The 19,188-nt window shown below is 38.2% G+C and overlaps 1 protein-coding gene and 1 long non-coding RNA gene across 4 annotated transcripts in view; one reads left to right on the forward strand and one right to left on the reverse strand.

The window, feature by feature from the left end:
- LOC127496210 (NACHT, LRR and PYD domains-containing protein 12-like) overlaps positions 1-19,188 on the reverse strand; it is a 206,778-nt gene that overhangs the window by 72,918 nt on the left and 114,672 nt on the right. Inside the window, exons 12-14 of one of the 3 annotated variants that reach the window (XM_051863936.1) lie at positions 17,204-17,348; positions 12,931-13,109; positions 9,851-11,289 (exon numbers count right to left, since the gene is read on the reverse strand). The exons of 1 other annotated variant lie outside the window; for it this stretch is intronic. In XM_051863936.1, coding sequence (XP_051719896.1) covers positions 11,285-11,289; positions 12,931-13,109; positions 17,204-17,348 — 329 coding nt within the window. In that variant the 3' untranslated portion in view covers positions 9,851-11,284. Of the gene's footprint in view, positions 1-9,850; positions 11,290-12,930; positions 13,110-17,203; positions 17,378-19,188 lie in introns of those variants that run through there. One more of the 3 variants, XM_051863937.1, reaches the window with a different exon arrangement.
- The window catches only part of LOC127496213 (uncharacterized), a 163,319-nt gene that overhangs the window by 64,404 nt on the left and 79,727 nt on the right, over positions 1-19,188 (forward strand). The window lies entirely within an intron of this gene.

A 19,188-nucleotide genomic window follows, 5' to 3' on the forward strand; every position in this document is an offset into this window, starting at 1 on the left:
CACATTTATGTTGTTGTTTGTGAAGGAGAGGTGCACATATAGAGCCGCTAGATGTTCCTGAATGCTCAGATGAACAAAGCAGAAGACTTTCCCCTGATACCAGCCAAACTCCTCTCTGAAGATCTGAGTGCACAATCCTGAGTACACTGATGCTTCTGTCACATCAATGCCACACTCTCTCAGGTCTTCCTCATAGAAGATCACATTGCCTTTCACAAGCTGCTGAAAAGCCACTTTCCCCAGTTTGAGGATCATGTCTTCATCTGTCACGTTCTTCTCATAGTCCTTCTCATGTTTGATGTCAGTCTGAAGGATCAGGAAGTGTGTGTACATTTGAGTGAGAGTCTTGGGAATCTCTCCACTCTCTGCTTCACTCATCATCTTCTCTAGAACAGCGGCTGAGATCCAGCAGAACACTGGGATGTGGCACATGATGTAGAGGCTCCTTGATGACTTCAGGTGTGAGATGATTGTATTGGCCAGACTCTGATCACTGATTCTCTTCCTGAAGTATTCCTCCTTCTGTGGCTCATTGAAGCCTCGTACCTCTGTCACTCGATGGACACACTCAGAAGGGACGAGATCAGCTGCTGCTGGTCTGGAGGTGATCCAGATGAGAGCAGAGGGAAGCAGATTCCCTGCAATGAGGTTCGTCAGCAGCACGTCCACTGATTTCTTTTTGTTTTCATCTCGTAAAGTCTCATTTTTTTTAAAATGTAAGGGAAGACGACACTCGTCCAGGCCATCAAAGATAAACACTATTTTATATTTGTCACCGGATATTTCCATTTCTTTTGTTTTAGGGAAAAAGACATGAAGAAGATCTGAAAGACTGAGTGTTTTGTCCTTCATCAAATTGATCTCTCTGAAAGGAAGTGGAAATATGAGCTGGACGTCCTGATTCTCTTTCCCTTCAGCCCAGTCCAGGATGAACTTCTGCACAGAGACTGTTTTTCCAATGCCAGCGACTCCCTTTGTCAGCACAGTTCTGATGGGTTTGTCTTGTCCAGGTAAAGGTCTAAAGATGTGACTGCATTGGATCGGTGTGTCCTCTGTTTCTGCTCTCCTGGATTGTGTCTCAATCTGTCTCACCTCATGCTCATTACTGATCTCTCCACTCTCACTCTCTGTGATGTAGAGCTCTGTGTAGATCTCATTCAGGAGTGTTGGGTTTCCCTGCTTTGCTGTTCCCTCATACAGACACTCAAACTTCTTCTTCAGATTTGATCTAAACCTGTTGAGGACTTCATGGCTGTAAAATTTAAATACCACATTATTTCATGAGTTAATAAGCACAGTGGGTCTCATTCACTAATAATTGAATGGATTATTTCGTATTTGTATGCACAAGAGAACTTCTCATCAAAAATCACAACACATGCATACGCACATGAATTTGTTTAATCTTGTTATAATGTTGGTAAATTGTGAGTATTCTAAATGAGCGGCCCTGTGCATGAGGTTAGTAATGTGCATAAAACACACACAAACATTTATCCATATAAGGGCTTTCCGCACAACATTTTCTTTACAGTCTTTCGTCACTCTCGTCAAACATATGCCGCTCTCTGCAGACGTGCTCTTGCCAGATCCTTGAGCAAAGCCAAGTGTGCCATTCTCAAAACAAGGTCAAACACAATAAACACCTTTTATACAGACCCAACTGTCCACATGTGTAAATCTGCATTATTCAGAGAAACCTAGTAGCTGAAGCTATAATGCCGCTTTTCTTACTCTCACTGTACAGTGCACGCATAATTATTGCAAGTTTTTTTTCAGGCACATTTTACCAATTCCAAACCACATCAATCTTAATAACTACTATTAATTTTGTATTTAATCATATATAAGTGATATATATATAATTGTTCATGAAGGCTGGAAATGAAAAACGCCTTAATATTCAGGTGTGCATAATTATTAGGCAGGTTTTCTTTAACAGGCAAAATTAATTTTTAGTCCATTTCCCATCCTGAAAATTCAGTTTTGCAGAGATAGACTAAAAATGATCTTGAAAAATTACTTCCAGAATCTGGAAGATAAATTCTTTAAACAGTGGTACAAGAGGATGTGGTGCTGGTCCTTCAAGAGTCACTCTCAATCTGTCTGTCTATAAAGCCTATAAAAACAGTCTTCATGTATTTTACAACACTTCAGTTTGTTCTTCTTATTAAGTGGGAGTCATTTTTTAGGATTCTTTACCCTAAGTCTCTGAGATCCTGACACCTTGCACTTCTGGAGACTCCAGGTAGGTTATGTTCTGGAAAATGGTGGCGCTGGAGACTAAAGTGTTCCTGATGGTTTCACACTTAATTCTTCACCTTAATTCTAAATTATTCTGCAGTTAACATGTCTTTTCTTCTCCACCTGTTTTTGTCTGACCCTGATGACCCAATGAGCATTTCACTGTCCAATTGTCATGCCTTAACTTTGCAATTTCTAGTATTACATTAGTATTGCATTTTTCTCATGAGCATTTAATAATATTTGACTTTTCGGTCTGAGTTAAATTTCTTTTTGGCTTATTTTATCTGTAAAAGAAAACCTGCCTAATAATTGTACACACCTGAATATAAGGTGTTTTTCATTTCCAGCCTTCATGAGCAATTATATATCACTTATAAATGATTAAATACAAAATTAATAGTAGTTTTAATTGTATATAGTAATAGTTTAATAGTAATAGTAGTTAGTAGTGAGATTGATGTGGTTTGGAATTGCCTGGAAAATGTGCCTGAAAAAAAAATATGATCAGAAAATTAACATTTAAGATGACATTAAATTGAATGCCTATCATTTATTAATTTTATAATATAATATAAATAGTGTATAATTATAGTTGTGTTAAGATGAAATATAACTTCTTAACACGATTATATGGCCACACAGAGAAAGTGCTTTTTGCATATGTGTGTTTTCAGTTGTTCCTACATTTTTCACACATCTAGAATAAATTTTAGCATGAAACTATATGGTGAATCATGATTTGTTCGTGAAAATGTTTGTGCGCATATTTTACGCATGTGTGTACACATGCTTGGTGAATGAGACCCAAATGTCTTTTTTATTCAGTATGATATCTTCAAATCTTATCTTTTGTTGAAATCTTATACCTGAGATCAGTCTGTGTATCTCCACTCTTAAAATCTAATGGCTGATCCATTGACACATCCCTCTTCATAGACGCACAGCTGGACTCTGGTTCTGATCTCTTCTGACGAACAGAACTATAATAAAGAGAGGTTAAAGTTAATCATTTAAAAGACCATATTTGGCAAAGCACATATTTATTTATTATTAAATTATTATTAAAACAATCACTTAATTATCATTACATTTAGTTATTACAAAAATTGTAAATTGAACAACAGTGCTTTCACAAATGTGACTCTTGTGTGAGCAACACTACGTTAAAATATGAGAGAAAAATTGTCACATCCACGCCTTCCCGGACTCCGTTTCCCAGGATCCTCCTTGCTCCACTCCTGTTTTCACTTCCCTCATCAGCCTTCCCGCCATTTCCCTGGATTCCCTGCACCTGTTGTCTTCGTCAGCACTCCCTTTAAGTTGGACTCACTCCCTGCACTCCTTTGTCAGTTCTATTGTTATTCTAAATGTGTATGGTTGTGTTTCTTGCTCCTTCGTTGATTAAATACCCTCATTATTGTGGATTTCCGTATTCGCCTCGTTTCTACAATACCAACACGTAACAGAAGAACTGACCTTACCTTTGGAAATCTACAAAAAGTATGGGATTATTCCTGGTTCCCGAGTCTCCCCAGCAAGCTTCAGCGGAGGATCGCCTGTGTGGGTTCCGGCAGGACGGTCGCCCGCTGGAGAGGTATGTGGAGGAATTTACCGAGCTTGCTTATTTGGTGAACTGGCCAGATGCCCCGTTAAACACCAGATGCCCCGTTAAACGCCGCTCCAGCCTGTCACGAGCCCGCCCCGGCTCCTGCCGCCGCCGCCGAGCCCGCCCTGGCTCCTGCCGCCGCCGCCGAGCCCGCCCCGGCTCCTGCCGCCGCCGCCGCCGAGCCCGCCCCGGCTCCTGCCGCCGCCGCCTCCGAGCCCGCCCCAGCTCCTGCCGTCGCCGCCGAGCCCACCCCAACCGCCGCTGAACCCACTCCAGTAGCCCACGAGCCCTTTGAACCCCTGAGTCTCTCAAAATATTTTTTTTGGGAGGGGAGGGTATCCGTGGGTGGGAAAGATGGGGGTGGGCTCGGAGACCTGCCATGGCCGCCCACGGCCCCTGACCCGCCGTGGCCTGCCAAGGCTCCTGACCCTCCGTGGCCTGCCAAGGCTCCTGACCCGCCGTGGCCATCCCTGGCTCCGGACCAGCCGTGGCCGCCCACGGTCCCTGACCAGCCGTGGCCGCCCACGGTCCCTGACCAGCCGTGGCCGCCCACGGTCCCTGACCAGCCGTGGCCGCCCACGGCTTCAGACCCCATGACGGCCAAGGACCTAGTACCGCCCTGGAGACCTCCGCACCCACCTGCACCCCCCGCACCTGCCTGTAGGTCTCCAGGGCGCCCTCCTCCCCGCTGTTTTATCTGAGGCGTGAGGTCACGCCTTCCGGGGAGGGGGAGGTAATGTCACATCCATGCCTTCCCGGACTCCGTTTCCCAGGATCCTCCTTGCTCCACTCCTGTTTTCACTTCCCTCATCAGCCTTCCCGCCATTTCCCTGGATTCCCTGCACCTGTTGTCTTCGTCAACACTCCCTTTAAGTTGGACTCACTCCCTGCACTCCTTTGTCAGTTCTATTGTTATTCTAAATGTGTATGGTTGTGTTTCTTGCTCCTTCGTTGATTAAATACCCTCATTATTGTGGGTTTCCGTATTCGCCTCGTCTCTACAATACCAACACGTAACAAAAATAAATACTAGGCCTATTTATATTATTCTGATAATATAAAAAGCCATATAATAAGCCATTTTTTATAGAAACAGTATACCTGAGATCAGTCTGTGTATCTCCACTCTTAAAATCTATTGGATTATCCACAGACCCATCACTCCTCATAGACACACAGCTGGGCTCTCGTTGTGATCTCTTCCGATGAACTGAACTATAATAAAGAAAGGTTAAAGTTAATCATTTAAAAGACCATATTTAGCAAAGCACATATTTATTTATTATTAAATTATTATTAAAACAATCACTTAATTATCATTGCATTTAGTTATTACAAAAATTGTAAATTGAACAACAGTGCTTTCACAAATGTGACTCTTTTGTGAGCAACACTACGTTAAAATATGAGAGAAAAATAAATTCTAGGCCTATTTATATTATTCTGATAATATAAAAAGCCATATAATAAGCCAATTTTTATAGAAACGGTATACCTGAGATCAGTCTGTGTATCTCCACTCTTAAAATCTATTGGATTATCCATAGACCTGTCACTCCTCATAGACACACAGCTGGACTCTGGTTCTGATCTCTTCTGATGAACTGAACTATAATAAAGAAAGGTTAAAGTTAATCATTTAAAAGACCATATTTAGCAAAGCACATATTTATTTATTATTAAATTATTATTAAAACAATCACTTAATTATCATTGCATTTAGTTATTACAAAAATTGTAAATTGAACAACAGTGCTTTCACAAATGTGACTCTTGTGTGAGCAACACTACGTTAAAATATGAGAGAAAAATAAATTCTAGGCCTATTTATATTATTCTGATAATATAAAAAGCCATATAATAAGCCAATTTTTATAGAAACGGTATACCTGAGATCAGTCTGTGTATCTCCACTCTTAAAATCTATTGGATGATCCACAGACCCATCACTCCTCATAGACACACAGCTGGGCTCTCGTTGTGATCTCTTCACAACTGAACTATAACAGAGACAGATTTGATCCTTTATGATAATAATAATTTAATACGAAGTCTTCAGGTATTGTTCTTCAAATAACTCTTTATGGAGGCTGATCTTATTGGTTTTAAATAAAGTTTTCAGTTTTAATCTTTAACCTAACTTCTATCATTTAAATGTGGTTTAATATAGTGTTTATTCAAAGTACCTGCGTCCTGGAGAAAAATTTTCATCTCTAGATGTTTGTGTATCATCCATGATGCTGAATAGGTTCAACAAAATCTGATGTCCAATACTGACTCTGGATGGAAATGACAAAAAAATAATTAAGCTGAACGGATCCTGAGAGTCGGAAACAGGATCATGAGACGCGGCGTTCACTCAAATATTCATTGTTAGTCGTATGTTAACACAAATGCTAAATAAATAAATGCAAATAAACCACTGAAAACACGGAAAACCAATGAAACCACGTTAACGTGCTTAAAATTGAAAAATATCAAATTCAAATCAAAGAGCTACTGCTTCCTTAAGGGAAAATATGAATGCGAAATTCACCTGTAAAGCCTCTCGAGAGCTGAACACTCACCTTGATCAACATTTAATTACACGCAGATTCACAATCTTCCTTTTCTATCAAGTAGCTACATGTAAATGTATTTTAAAGGTTCTCATCATTAATCACGTTGATACTCCGTATTGTAGCTAAAGAACCAATTTCGACCGATTAAATGGCGAATCAACTCTGAACATTTACTTTCACTCTTTTTTTGTGCCGATGATGAGGTCACGCGCTCGATCTGAAGCCTCATCAGCACGGCGGTGCACGTCTTTTTGTTTTTGTTTTTAAAGAATAAATGGTTACAGGTTTGTTTTTACAGAATAAATGGTTACAGGCATTTACTTAGCAATGTTGAAAGATACAGCAGGGCAAACTTAAATTACGTGGCAAGAGATCATTTTGTTATGGTAACGATAACGAGTTTAATGCGTAAACAAATCTGTGTGTTAGACTGTGGCATGACCAGGAGTCGGATGACTGAAGGCATGTAGTAGATCGTGTGCAACAGGTTTTTCAGCAGAGTTTTGATTGTGTTGATCATTTGAAAGCCTTAGAACATAATGCATCACATATGACACAGTAGGCTTAAGTAGATTGAAATGTGTTGAATAAAAAGTTGTGTGTTTGTTTACACATACTTTTGTACAAAGTAAAAGGAAAACATCATTACAAATCTCGTGACATTTCAAAGCTACTTCATTTAAACAACTTTATAATATATTTGTTTTTGCTTTATCAAATTCTTATATTAGTTCATAAATTGTTTTTCTACAGATTACTTACTCAGACTACTGGTCTAAATATTGTATGGTTATATTTCTTTTTTCGTTTTTAATTTGTTTTGTTCCATTTTAAGACTATTTTGTCGTTTTCACCTACATTTATGTTCTTATAGCCTAGGTAAGGGGGGAGAAAATCATGTAACTTATAAAGTATTAGTAAACTAATACTTTTGCTACTCTCCAAAGTAAAAGTGAAAACAGCTTTACAAATCTTGTGAGATTTTTAAAGCTATACCTTATTTGAACACCTTTAACAATTGCTTTTATCAGATTCATCACATCTTTTTATTTCTTTTTCTTCAGATGAGACCTGATACATGTTTGAAACTTCTTTTCAGCTTCTCTTCAGTGTAAAACCTCATGTGTGTGTCAAGCTGAACTTTTGTGTAGCAATGATGAAACCAGACAATTGTGAAGTGGAAGCATTCTAGCTCTATGATGTTTCTTGAAATGCTCTGCATCTGCACTCTTTCTTTCCTTATCTTTCGAGAAAATTGCAGCAGTATCGGGGAGTGCTGGGTCTAGCAATGATGAGAGTGGGCACAGTTGTTTGCAACCTTCTGCCCATAAGAAGCTGAGCTGGGCTGTACCCATTCTGCAAGGGGGTAGCTCAATATACCAGGAGATCAAGGTGGGTCACTGGCTTTCTTGAGAAGAGCAGCCTCTCCATTGCTCTGGGGAAACTTAGGACTGCTAGTAACATAGACAAATCCATAAGAAGCAGCAAAGAATGCAAATGAGTGTCCAGAGAATTGTGGTCCATTATCTGTAACCAGAATCTCTGGAACTCCATGACATGTGAATATGGACTTCATGTGGACAATGACGTCAGTAGACTTGGTGGGTGATAACTGAGCAATCTCCACATAGCTGGAATAGTAATCCATCACAAGCAGACACGTTTTAGTTCCCAGCATGAATAAATCTGCCCCTAGCCTTTGCAAGGGCCTGTTGGGAAGCTGAGTGGGCATGAGTGGTTCTTTTAGGTTTTGTCTCTCCTTGAGGCATGTCATGCAGTTGAGCTTCCTTCAGCCAATGACTTATCCCTGGCCACCATACTGATTGTCTTGCCCACTCTCTGCATTTCACAAGTCCTAAGTGCCCCTCATGCAACTTGCTAAGTATGCTGTTTCTTATGGCAGCTGGAATGACCAGCCTCGTGCCTCTCAGCAACAGGTCATCCTGTACAGTTAAGAGAGCACATTCTGCCCAGTATCGTTCCAGTATTAGGTCACTCTTGTTGTGCTCTGTCCACCCTTCAACACACAGTTTCATCACATTGGAGCATACAGTGTCACTCTTTAGTTCTTCTCTCAGCTGTTGTGCTTGCTAGCAAATTCCCCATGATAGAGTCTACTTATATATGTGTCCTCTCTCTCTTCTTGTAGCTCACACTGCTTTACCGGAGTGCATGACAGGGTGTCAGCTACCCACAAACTCTTTTCTGGCACATGAACAAAGGAGTAGGAGTAATGCATCTGTCGCATTTTAAACCTCTGGATACGAGGAGGAAGAGCATCCACAACTTGTGATCCCAAGAGACTCAGTAATGGCTTGTGGTCGGTTTCCAATTCAAAAAGACTTGCCAATGAGAAAGACTTTGAATCTTTCACATGCCCATGTGAGACCCAAGGCCTCTTTTTCCACTTGCGCGTATCTCTGCTCAGTCTGAGTAAGACGATGCATAAGCCACTGGCCTCCAACCTTCTGGCCACCTCTGCATAAGGTCAGCCCCCAGTCCGTAGGATGAAGCATCGTCTGACACTTTACAGTCTCTGTTTGAGTCATACATGACTCAAATCTGATCCACTCATAGGCAGCAACGTCATTGCACCTTTAGAAAGGTAGTTCTCGTCAGAGCTCATTTCCCAGGACATTCAGCAAATGATGGTTTTGAGAATATGTTTGAGATCACGAATATGAGCCCATTCGCGATATCAAAAAACAATATAATTTTCAACATCTTCAAGTTTCGTAGATCCAGTGAAGAGAAGTGATCGTCGTCGCTGAAAGAGAATGAATCAGAGATCCTATGTGAAGTGCCGGCTTATATAGCCAGATGCCACGCCCATTCTGGCGGGCTTCTTCGCCATAGGCTCGCGTAGCTCCGCCGTGCCGTCATTGGATCGTTTTATTCCAACTGCACGAACCAATGGCCGTGCAGTTTCACTGCTGTGATTGAATAATGCTTCAGTTATTGGAGAAAAGGAGTTTCCCCGTAGCATCTAGCAAGACGCAGTACAAGTGAAGTATCGAAAGGGAACCCTCCTTTCCTGCGTACTGGCAGCCACAGCGTTAGCATTAGCCGTTACGCTTTTTTGGCTAATTGTTGCAGGCCTGTCATCTAGTGGCTTTGGCTGCATGCACTTCAGGTCTGAGTCCGGCAGCGCGAGTGTCTTGCGCTACATTTTTTACACTTCCTGCTATTCACATAATTGGCATTCTGCGGCCTTTCATGTAACATGGTCTATGTAGTCTTTCTGTGTTAATCTGCCTAATGTGGCTTCTCATGCCCATAGCATACACAGTCATTAGTTCATAAATATTTACTATTTATGCCTTCATTTGTCACAAAAATGTAATACTAACTGTAATGACTGATATTGTGTACGTTAAACTGTTTTTCACCTTCCAGCCATACTCTTCCATTAAGAAGAGGTGCAATAGCCCAGAAGTCCAAAGAAAACTTTAATCTGGTTGACAGAAGTATACAAAAATATGGGTGTCTGTGTGGTTTACTACAAATGTAGAAATGTCGAAATACAATGTTACAATATTATATAACATTGTTGAATTAAGATATACATCTTTGCAAGTCACTGTTCTTATAAATATACATTTCGTGAAACAGTAATATAAATTAATGACACAGTTACAATAAAATTGTGCTGGTAAAAATGGCGTCGTTAAAGTTAAACACCATAATCCATGCTTATTGATGAACAATCAAGTACTTTAAGAAAATACAAATAAAGATATTACAAATAGCATTCTAAAATGTGACAACAACAGTAGTTTCAGTAAGTTTACATGGTAGATATCACACCAAATACAACTGCAATAGTGAAACTGCTGAGTCATACAGCTAGTAGTAATAACATAACGATAACAATAATTACGGAGCCCCGCACATGACATGCAGGAAAAAAACAAAAACAAACAAAAAAAAAACAGTAGGCTAAATCGTGCACGCTTTATAAAACGCTTTACTAAGTCGTTACCTCAATTTATAAATCGTACGCACGACATACTAATTTGCATGATTTAGTAAATCGAGCCTAAACTGGTGGGTATCAATTATAATTTCTTTTTTGGGGTAGGCTCCGCCCCTGCCTTCATCTTCAGACAGGATCAGCCGAATCTGCATCCCTAGGATTTGGACTAATAACAGGGCCTACGCCAAAGAATTTTTCTATACAACTAAACATGAATCATTGTAGCTCACTACCATCTGTTAATACCTTACCCAATAAATACCACGCAAAGGTCCACCTGCCCTCTTGAGTCTTTCTGGTAGAAATAAACGTTCAGTGAAGTAATTTGCATTGTCGCCCTCTGCTGGTAGACTCATTTAAAACATCTCTTTTTAAACTTAGAAAAAGGTTTTACAATTAAAAAAAGTAAAAGAATCACATTTTCCCATTATAATAAACGAAACGGTCTACCTTAATAAATCTCTTAATTACTCTGTGTATATGGTTTGTTGATTACAATGTTCTAGTTCTAGTTTTGTCTCTTTTGTCACACTCTTACTGTGTATACAGTCTTACACCATCTACATTGTGATCAAGCAGTGCATTATCTAGCGAATCCAAAACTACTCCAAATTGCCAACGGTGATTTTAGGCACTTATTTTCATCTATAAAATTGAGTCTTAAAAATATACAGCAAGTTCAGATCCTGTAATAATGAAAATCTGATGACATACATAGTTCAAAAGAACAGACCAAAAACAGACACCAAAAAAAAAAAAAACAAGAAACTGCTGTGAAGTCACACACATGTCAGTGTGATCGCTGTGTGTCTCTGTGTCTTCAGTCTCTGTAGCTCCTTATTCACCATCAGCTGATCCTGAGGAAACTGAACTGACGTCTAATTACTGAGAGTCCTACCCTAAAACACACAGACAGTCACATATGAGTATGAAACATTACTGTTGTCACATCACATCAGGAGATCATTTCAGAAAAAAACAGCCAGAGATATTAGTATATTCATATTAGTCAGAGATATGAACGAAAAACTGCATTGAGACACTGTAAGAGATGAAAATATTCATATAATTATTAGGGCTGTGAATTTTAGCATGTTAATTAAATTAATTAATTACAGAAAAAATAATTTAAAGTTAGCCTATAGAATGCAGTTAGAATGTCCATAAAACACAAGATATGAAAGGCAAAGTGCAATCAGTTTGAATCCTTTGAAGCGTACAACAACATCTGTAAGAACGTCCGCTAAATTCAAATGTGATTTTGCGCTTTGGCTAGCGCTGAGCCAGAGATGCACGTGCTCAGTGCTTTTTATATCACAACTATTCAGTGTTTTCAACCACATAAAGTTTATTTTAAGTTACAGACATTTAAATCGACATTAAATAGGCTACTAGCCAAAAATACATTTTGTTAAATACACTCTGATGTTTATGGAAAGCGATAATAATAGGCTAATCCTTTTTTTTTTTTCAGTTAAAATCTGACGACGTGTTTTAAAAGACAAAACGCATTCAAATATTTGACAATAGGCGCCGATTTATGTTTCTACCGGTTGGTGTCCACACTCCATAACCGAGCGCGCATACGTAATATCTGAGCCAGAGTAGAGCCATGAGGACACAATATTTGAGAGAGTTTTGTGGAGAGATTCGTGCTGCACATTACATTGATGCGCTTTCGCATTAATGTGTTACACTGATGCGCGCTCGACGTGTCGTTAAAAAATGCCATAGTGACTGCCTCAAGTGAACTAGCCTATAAAAATGAAAAGAACGTCAAGTCTGAAAACTGCAGTCGTTTTTTATTGGTTAAAATGAATGGAGAATATCTCATATTTTTCCGTGGGTGATCAGCGCCTATATATCCTATAGTTCATGAAAGGCTATAGTCAACAAGTTTGTGAATGTTTTGAATAAAAAAGGAAAAACTAAATAAAAGTGATACATCTGTCATACAGCGCTTTCGCCCCCCACATTAATAATAAATGTAGCTACATATACTGTGAATTAATTTAACAAACGTAGTAACCTAGCTTTCTTGGTAGCATTCAGTAAATTAACATTTCTAAGAAAATGGTTCATAAAACATCAGTTGACCATATGTTTACTTTCAATTTCATATTTCCATATTTCCATATAGTTCACCCAAAAACTAAAATTCAGTCATTATTTACTCAACCTCATGGTCCAAAAGTTCATGTAATAAATTCATGTTGAATCAAACAAAATATTTCTTTCTGATTCTACTTTTTGAAATGTCTATGTAATGCTTTACACAATAATGACTTCAAATGATCTTTTGGGGATAATTTCTCAGCCAAATTTGATGTACGATAAATTTGCGATTAATTAGATCAATTAATAGCCACATCATGTAATTAATTAGAATAAAAATTGTATTCGCTTCCCAGCCCTAATAATTATATAACATATTTACATCAAAGAATTAAACTCTTGTTAAACACAGTTTAAGGAGACTAAAGTGCAGCTGATTAACACACATATGAGGCCTGTTTAAATGCCTTAAAAAAAATACTCACAATATCTTAGGTCCTCCAGTTTATAATGTGGATCATTCCTTAGATCAGAGAGCAACTCCACTCCTGATTGTCCTAGATTATTCACAGATAGATTCAGTTCTCTCAGGTGTGAGGGGTTTGATCTCAGAGCTGAAGCCAGAGCAGCACAATCTTCATCTGTAATATCACAATCTCTCAACCTGTAGAGAACAATGACACACTCTTCACTCTCTCAGTTAAGATCAGATCAGTTTAGCAGGTACAAAAAATAATCTCACAGCAGCAGAAAAAGGCTGAACACTTCAAATATATTTTACATTGTGTTTCATGTCTGAGAGTCAAATATGATTGTACCAAAGTCTCTCCAGTTTACAGTGAGGATCCTCCAGTACAGCAGAGAGAAGAGACACTGAATCTCCTATTATATTCTCAGACAGATTCAGTTCTCTCAGGTGTGAGGGGTTTGATCTCAATAAACTACACAACTTTTTAAAACAATAAATTAAAAACATGCATTCTCATGCATCAAATGACTCGCTGCTGTAAAGCTCTTCCCACGCTCGAAACACACGTGATCCCGCACAACATCATGTAGTTTTTGGTGCTGTTTCAGAGAGTCTGGTCGTGAAAAACTCTTTTCACACAAAGGGCACTTATGGAGCCTCTCGTCCGTATGCACCGTCAGGTGGCTTTTAAGAATTGATGACGATGTAAATTTCTTACCACACTGATCACAATTATATGTTTTTTCTCCAGAGTGATGATGCATAACAGAGACCTGAAGCTCTTCCCACACTGATGGCATGTGTGCGGCTTCTCTCCAGTGTGAATCCTCATGTGTTTGGTGGACTTTCTCTTTGAATCCATATACATGTGAACGGTCTTTCTTCAGAGTGACTTTTCAGACGCTTTTTGAGATGTTCACTTGTGATGAAGGTATTGCTACACTCCACACAAGCAGGAGTTTTCACAGAAGAATGGATCTTCTGGTGCTTTCTGCAATTGGCCAGCCGTGAAAAACTCTTTCCACACACCGGACACAAGTACAGCCTCTCGACTGCGTGAACTGTCAGGTGTTTGTTGAGATATGATGAGGATCTAAACTTCTTGCCACACTGATCACAGCTGAATGGTTTTTCATGACACCGCTGATGACGACCAAGATGAATCATTTGTGATCTTCATTTGTGTTCCAAAGATGAATGAAAGTCGTACGGGTTTTTAACAACATTAGGGTGAGTAATTAATGAGTAATTAATCATTTTACCACATCATGAACATTTTGTTGTGATTGAAGTTGTGGTGGTGTGTTATCCTCTTGTGCCAGACCATACTGGCTTAAAGAATTAAAGGTGGCGGCAGCGGCTGATTAAGTATTATTATAATACTATTTTATAAATACAGAGGTAAATTATGTTATGTTGCAAACAAACCACTCACATCGCTTCACAAAATTGAGGGTAAACCACTGGAGTCACATGAATTACTTTAATGTCTTTATAGCTTTCTGGACCTTAAATGTGCAAGTTGCATAGCTGCCTTTGGAGGGACAGAGAGCTCTCAGATTTCATTCAAAATATATTCATTTGTGTTCTGAAAATGAACAAATGCTTTACAAGAGAGAAATGACATGATGGTGAATAATTAATGAAGAATTTTCATTTTTGGGTAAACTATAAATTTTAAGTCATGCAGTTGTGTATTTCTTTTTGGTGTGAAGGGCCATGGTGGCTGATATGTTTCAAGAAATTTAAAACTATGTAATTTCATGTCCATTCAAGAAAAAGTATTTTGTAAATAAAATATGAATTCAAAATAATAGAAAATACACTGCTTTGTCTTTTTCCATGCAAATTTAAAAAATGTTATATATTAAATTTTGTTTTTCAAAACTAAGAACAGTCTATTTATTTATTGTTTTGTGAAATAATAGGTGAAATAAGTTATGCATTATACAACATTTTATGCAGTTAAAAATGTTTAAAGCAGATGCAGTTAATAGTTTAAAAGCTGCCAGGCATTAATATAAACAAATATAGCAAATACATACTTTCAAGTAGTTTACCGTATAAAAAAAAAAATACATTTACTGTAATCAGAGTACAGTAAAATTCTGTAAATTAAATTACAGTAATGCTACTGTAAAAATGACAATAACTGGCTGGCAACCCTGCTGCCAGTATTTTACTGTAAAATTTACAGTTAATTTTTAACAGTGTTTTACAGAAACGTTATACCTCATATCAGTCTGCGTAAGACCTTCGTTCATCTTCAGAACACAAATTAAGATATTTGATAAAATCCGATGGCTCAGTGAGGCCTGCATTGCCAGCAACAACACTCCCTTTTCAATGCCCAGAAAGGTACTAAAAACATATTTAAAACAGTTCATGTGACTACAGTGCTTCAACCTTAATATTATAAAGCAACGAGAATACTTTTTGTGTGCCAAAAAATAGCAAAATAGCAACTTTATTCAACAATATCTAGTGATGGGCGATTTCAAAACACTGCTTCATGAAGCTTTACGAATCTTTTGTTTCGAATCACTAGATATTGAAGTTTGCCCTACAAGCTACTAAATATGTCTTTAGCAGCTTTCTGAGCATTGAAAAAGGGAGTGTTATTGCTGGTGATTGGAAACATTTGGGATATTGTAAGTACTTAACTGAACAAAATATATAACACTGGCCTAGTGGTTTTTGGATATTTTACTGCAAAATTCTTACATATTGCACCTTTATAACTCTGTAAACAGAATTACATCCATTGAAGTTCCTCGTAATCAAATCATTAGGAGCAAAACGAAATGAACTGCATTAAAAACATCAGTAAAGCATATTCACCAGCTACTCTAAATATTTAAGGGTGATGCTCGATAAAGTTCATTTCAAAATAACACAAAATAATATTTCTAAAACAATAAATTAAGAAATGGCAGGGCACACATTTCTTGTTTTACCCTGTCTAGACGGTGTATAGGAGCACATCTCCTATAGTGACAATACATATAGGCTATTAGAACAAACACACACACAAAAAAACTAATATTCATATACAAAGGCTACACAAACAAATGTTAGACTAACTTACTCTATTTAAGTTATAAATAGATTTTTTGAGATTTCTTTCTCCTTTTCAATATTGTTTTTGTTCTGTGACCTGCACACCTAAGGGTTTGCCATTATTATTTTATCAAGATATTTGTATTCAATATTATCATTTAATTATGAGAACAAAGTAGGCTTTGTTTATTTTTGGTTTAATTTATAGTGTTTTATATTCATACAAATGAACACTTTTTGGTGATTTGAAGCTGTAGTTAATGTTTGTTCAAAAATACAAAAGGAAAGTGAAAGTAAACAAACTAGGAGCCAAAGGTGTTTTATTAAATAAAGGGTTTGCTTTTAAATGAAATGAAACACAGCTAACATTGGTTTACATTTCGGTGACTTGCACCTATTAATGTGAATTTAATACAATAAAACATATCAAAATTGTGCATTTATTGTTAGTGGTGGTAAATGAAGAATAATAATTATATATGTTCCAATTTTTGTTCATATAAGTACTTTGCCAAATTGTTTCTAATAACTCTGAAAGTCACCTCTCTCCATTCAATCTCTAAAAAGTGATTTAATTCTAAATAAGACAGAGCGGTTGTTGTATTATGTTGAGTTTGTGATTCACTCTGGTCTCAGATCAGGAGAGGAGATATAATGACAAGCATTGCCACATACTGCTGCTGAGATTCATGCATGTTGATGCTCAATGTGCTGTTTGAAACTGTCATGTGCTTCAGGACTGAACAGACACACAGAGTTGAATGTGAGATATTGTTTCATAGTGATATAAGGACGGTTCTGTGTGGAGAAACAGTGATGTGCAGTTAAAACTAATCACGTTTAGAGTCTTGTCTGTTCAACTCAACCTCTGAGCTAGTTGTCCTCTACCTGGTAAGTCACAGTGACACCTGACTCACTAATTTACACATTACTGTCATCTGAACCTTCAGGTTAAATCTTTTGTTTTCAGTTCTAAGTAAGACTTGTACCTTCAAACAATATGTTACATATTAACCACAAGTATAATGGAGTTGGATTAATTATACTGTCAGATAAATAATTACATCATGCACCTCATTCTTCAACTGTTTTTTGTTCAGATTATTGGTTCAAAATGCCATTCCAGATGTACACTGTATTTTCACAATTGGCTGATTTTAGTCTTTACATTAAAGGACACATCTAACTGAGGACGAAGCCATGAGTGCCTATCAGAGAGATGATCTTACCATAGTATCTCTAGTTTACAGAGATGATTTCCTAGTACATCAGACAGCAGATTCACACCCAAATTTCCAAGTTCATTCCCAGATAGATCCAGATGTCTCAGGTGTGAGGGGTTTGATCTCAGAGCTGAAGTCAGAGCAGCACAACCTTCATCTGTGATATCACAATATCTCAACCTGTAGAGAACAATGACACACTCTTCACTCTCTCAGTTCAGATCAGATCAGTTTAGCAGTGAATCCATTATTAAAGAGAAAGTACAAACATAAAACAAAAATCAATGTGTTTGATGGATCATTAAGTCCTAAGGATACTTCATTTTTTTACGCGTACAGTCAAATGCACAGCCTTGTAAAGTATACTTCATTTGACTTGTACACATACACAGCCTTTCCACACATGCGCAGTTTTGAGCAATCTCTCGCCATGAGTTACAACTAAAACATCTTTGTATTCTTTGATTCTAGAGTTGTACAAATGAGGGTACTTTCTAACCTTTTTGCACAACCTCATCTATGTAAGCCTCCACTGTCGCTGTAGCTTGCATGTGCTCCAGTTTGTTGCGTTTAAGGAGGTTTTCTTTGACTACTTTATGAATTAGTGATGTCCGGTTCGCGAACGAATCGTTCTTTTGAACAGGTCAAACCAGTTCACCAAATCGGACTGAATCATTCGAAACAGTTCTCAAGCACTAATCCACAAATTACTAAAGTTACTCACTTTTTGACGTGCCTGACACTCCCTCTGACTCAAAATAAACCAACATCCCGGAGTTATTCAGTTACTCCAACAGTACACGGACTTTACCTGCTGTAAAGAGAGAACTGATGATGATGAGCACGAGCAGCAGAGCAGCTGACATGAGTGCGCATGCGCGGCGTACACGAACGAACGTACACAGCCTGTCACCGTTCTCGTTCTCGAGTCAAGAATCGGTTGCAACGATTTTTGGATTATCAGTACACAACCGAGAACCGCTTCTTTCGGACATGTCCGATTTGAGAACCGATGAGCTGATGATACTGCGCATGCGTGATTCAGCGTGTGATCTGAAGCTACAGAACCGTAATGACTGTCATAGCACCGGTTAACTAGGACAACTGATGCTATGAGAGGACTTGAATGAGGGGCCAATCTGGCGAAACGTAAGTTTATTTAATTACAAATAAATCGTAATGGATTATGTATAGTAGTGGATTATGGTTTCTGCGCTGATTAAGACTAATTTATTCACTTTATAACTGTAAAACTTCTTCATTTGCACATCACTGCCTGTATATGTGTTTGGATGCTTTATATGCAAAACTAAATTGTAAGAAATGTTTCAGATTATAATGATGCTTTAGTTGACTGATGTTATGATTACTGACTTTATATATTTGAATGTGTTAAGTGTTTTTTCATCCCGGCCCGTGATAGACGACGCCATTACATCATCCGAATGATGTCATTACATCGGAGCGTAAAAAGAACTGGTGAACTGTTTTTTTCAACCGATTTATTGAAACGAACTGTCCGAAAGAACCGGTTCATGGAAAAGAACCGATCTTCCCATCACTATTGTGAATTGACGCGCCCAGGGCATGGTTGCCACCTTGTGGAAACTAATCACTGCCAAAAAAATTAAACACGCAGGTACAAAGTATGTGCGCGTGAAGTACACACATACTCTTCTGATGACGAAATTTTCATCACTGTATGCTGACCCTCGCATACGCGTAAAAAGTGAAGTATACTTTGGGCTTTAGACTGAGGTCTGAAATGTCACAAAGAACAAAACTGTTTGTTGCTGCCACTTGGTTTGAGTTTGGAGCTCACTCTACACAAGAGCTTACCAAAATTTTTACAACATCAAAACCAACCACACTAGATTCCATACCCACTAAACTACTTAAAGAACTGCTCCCTGTAGCAGAAGAGCCTATTCTCAATATCATAAACACCTCCTTATCTCTAGGTCACATAAGTGATTAAGTCTCTATCACCA

Source organism: Ctenopharyngodon idella, chromosome 15 (genome assembly GCF_019924925.1).
Source record: "Ctenopharyngodon idella isolate HZGC_01 chromosome 15, HZGC01, whole genome shotgun sequence".
Classification (NCBI taxonomy): Eukaryota; Metazoa; Chordata; class Actinopteri; order Cypriniformes; family Xenocyprididae; genus Ctenopharyngodon; species Ctenopharyngodon idella.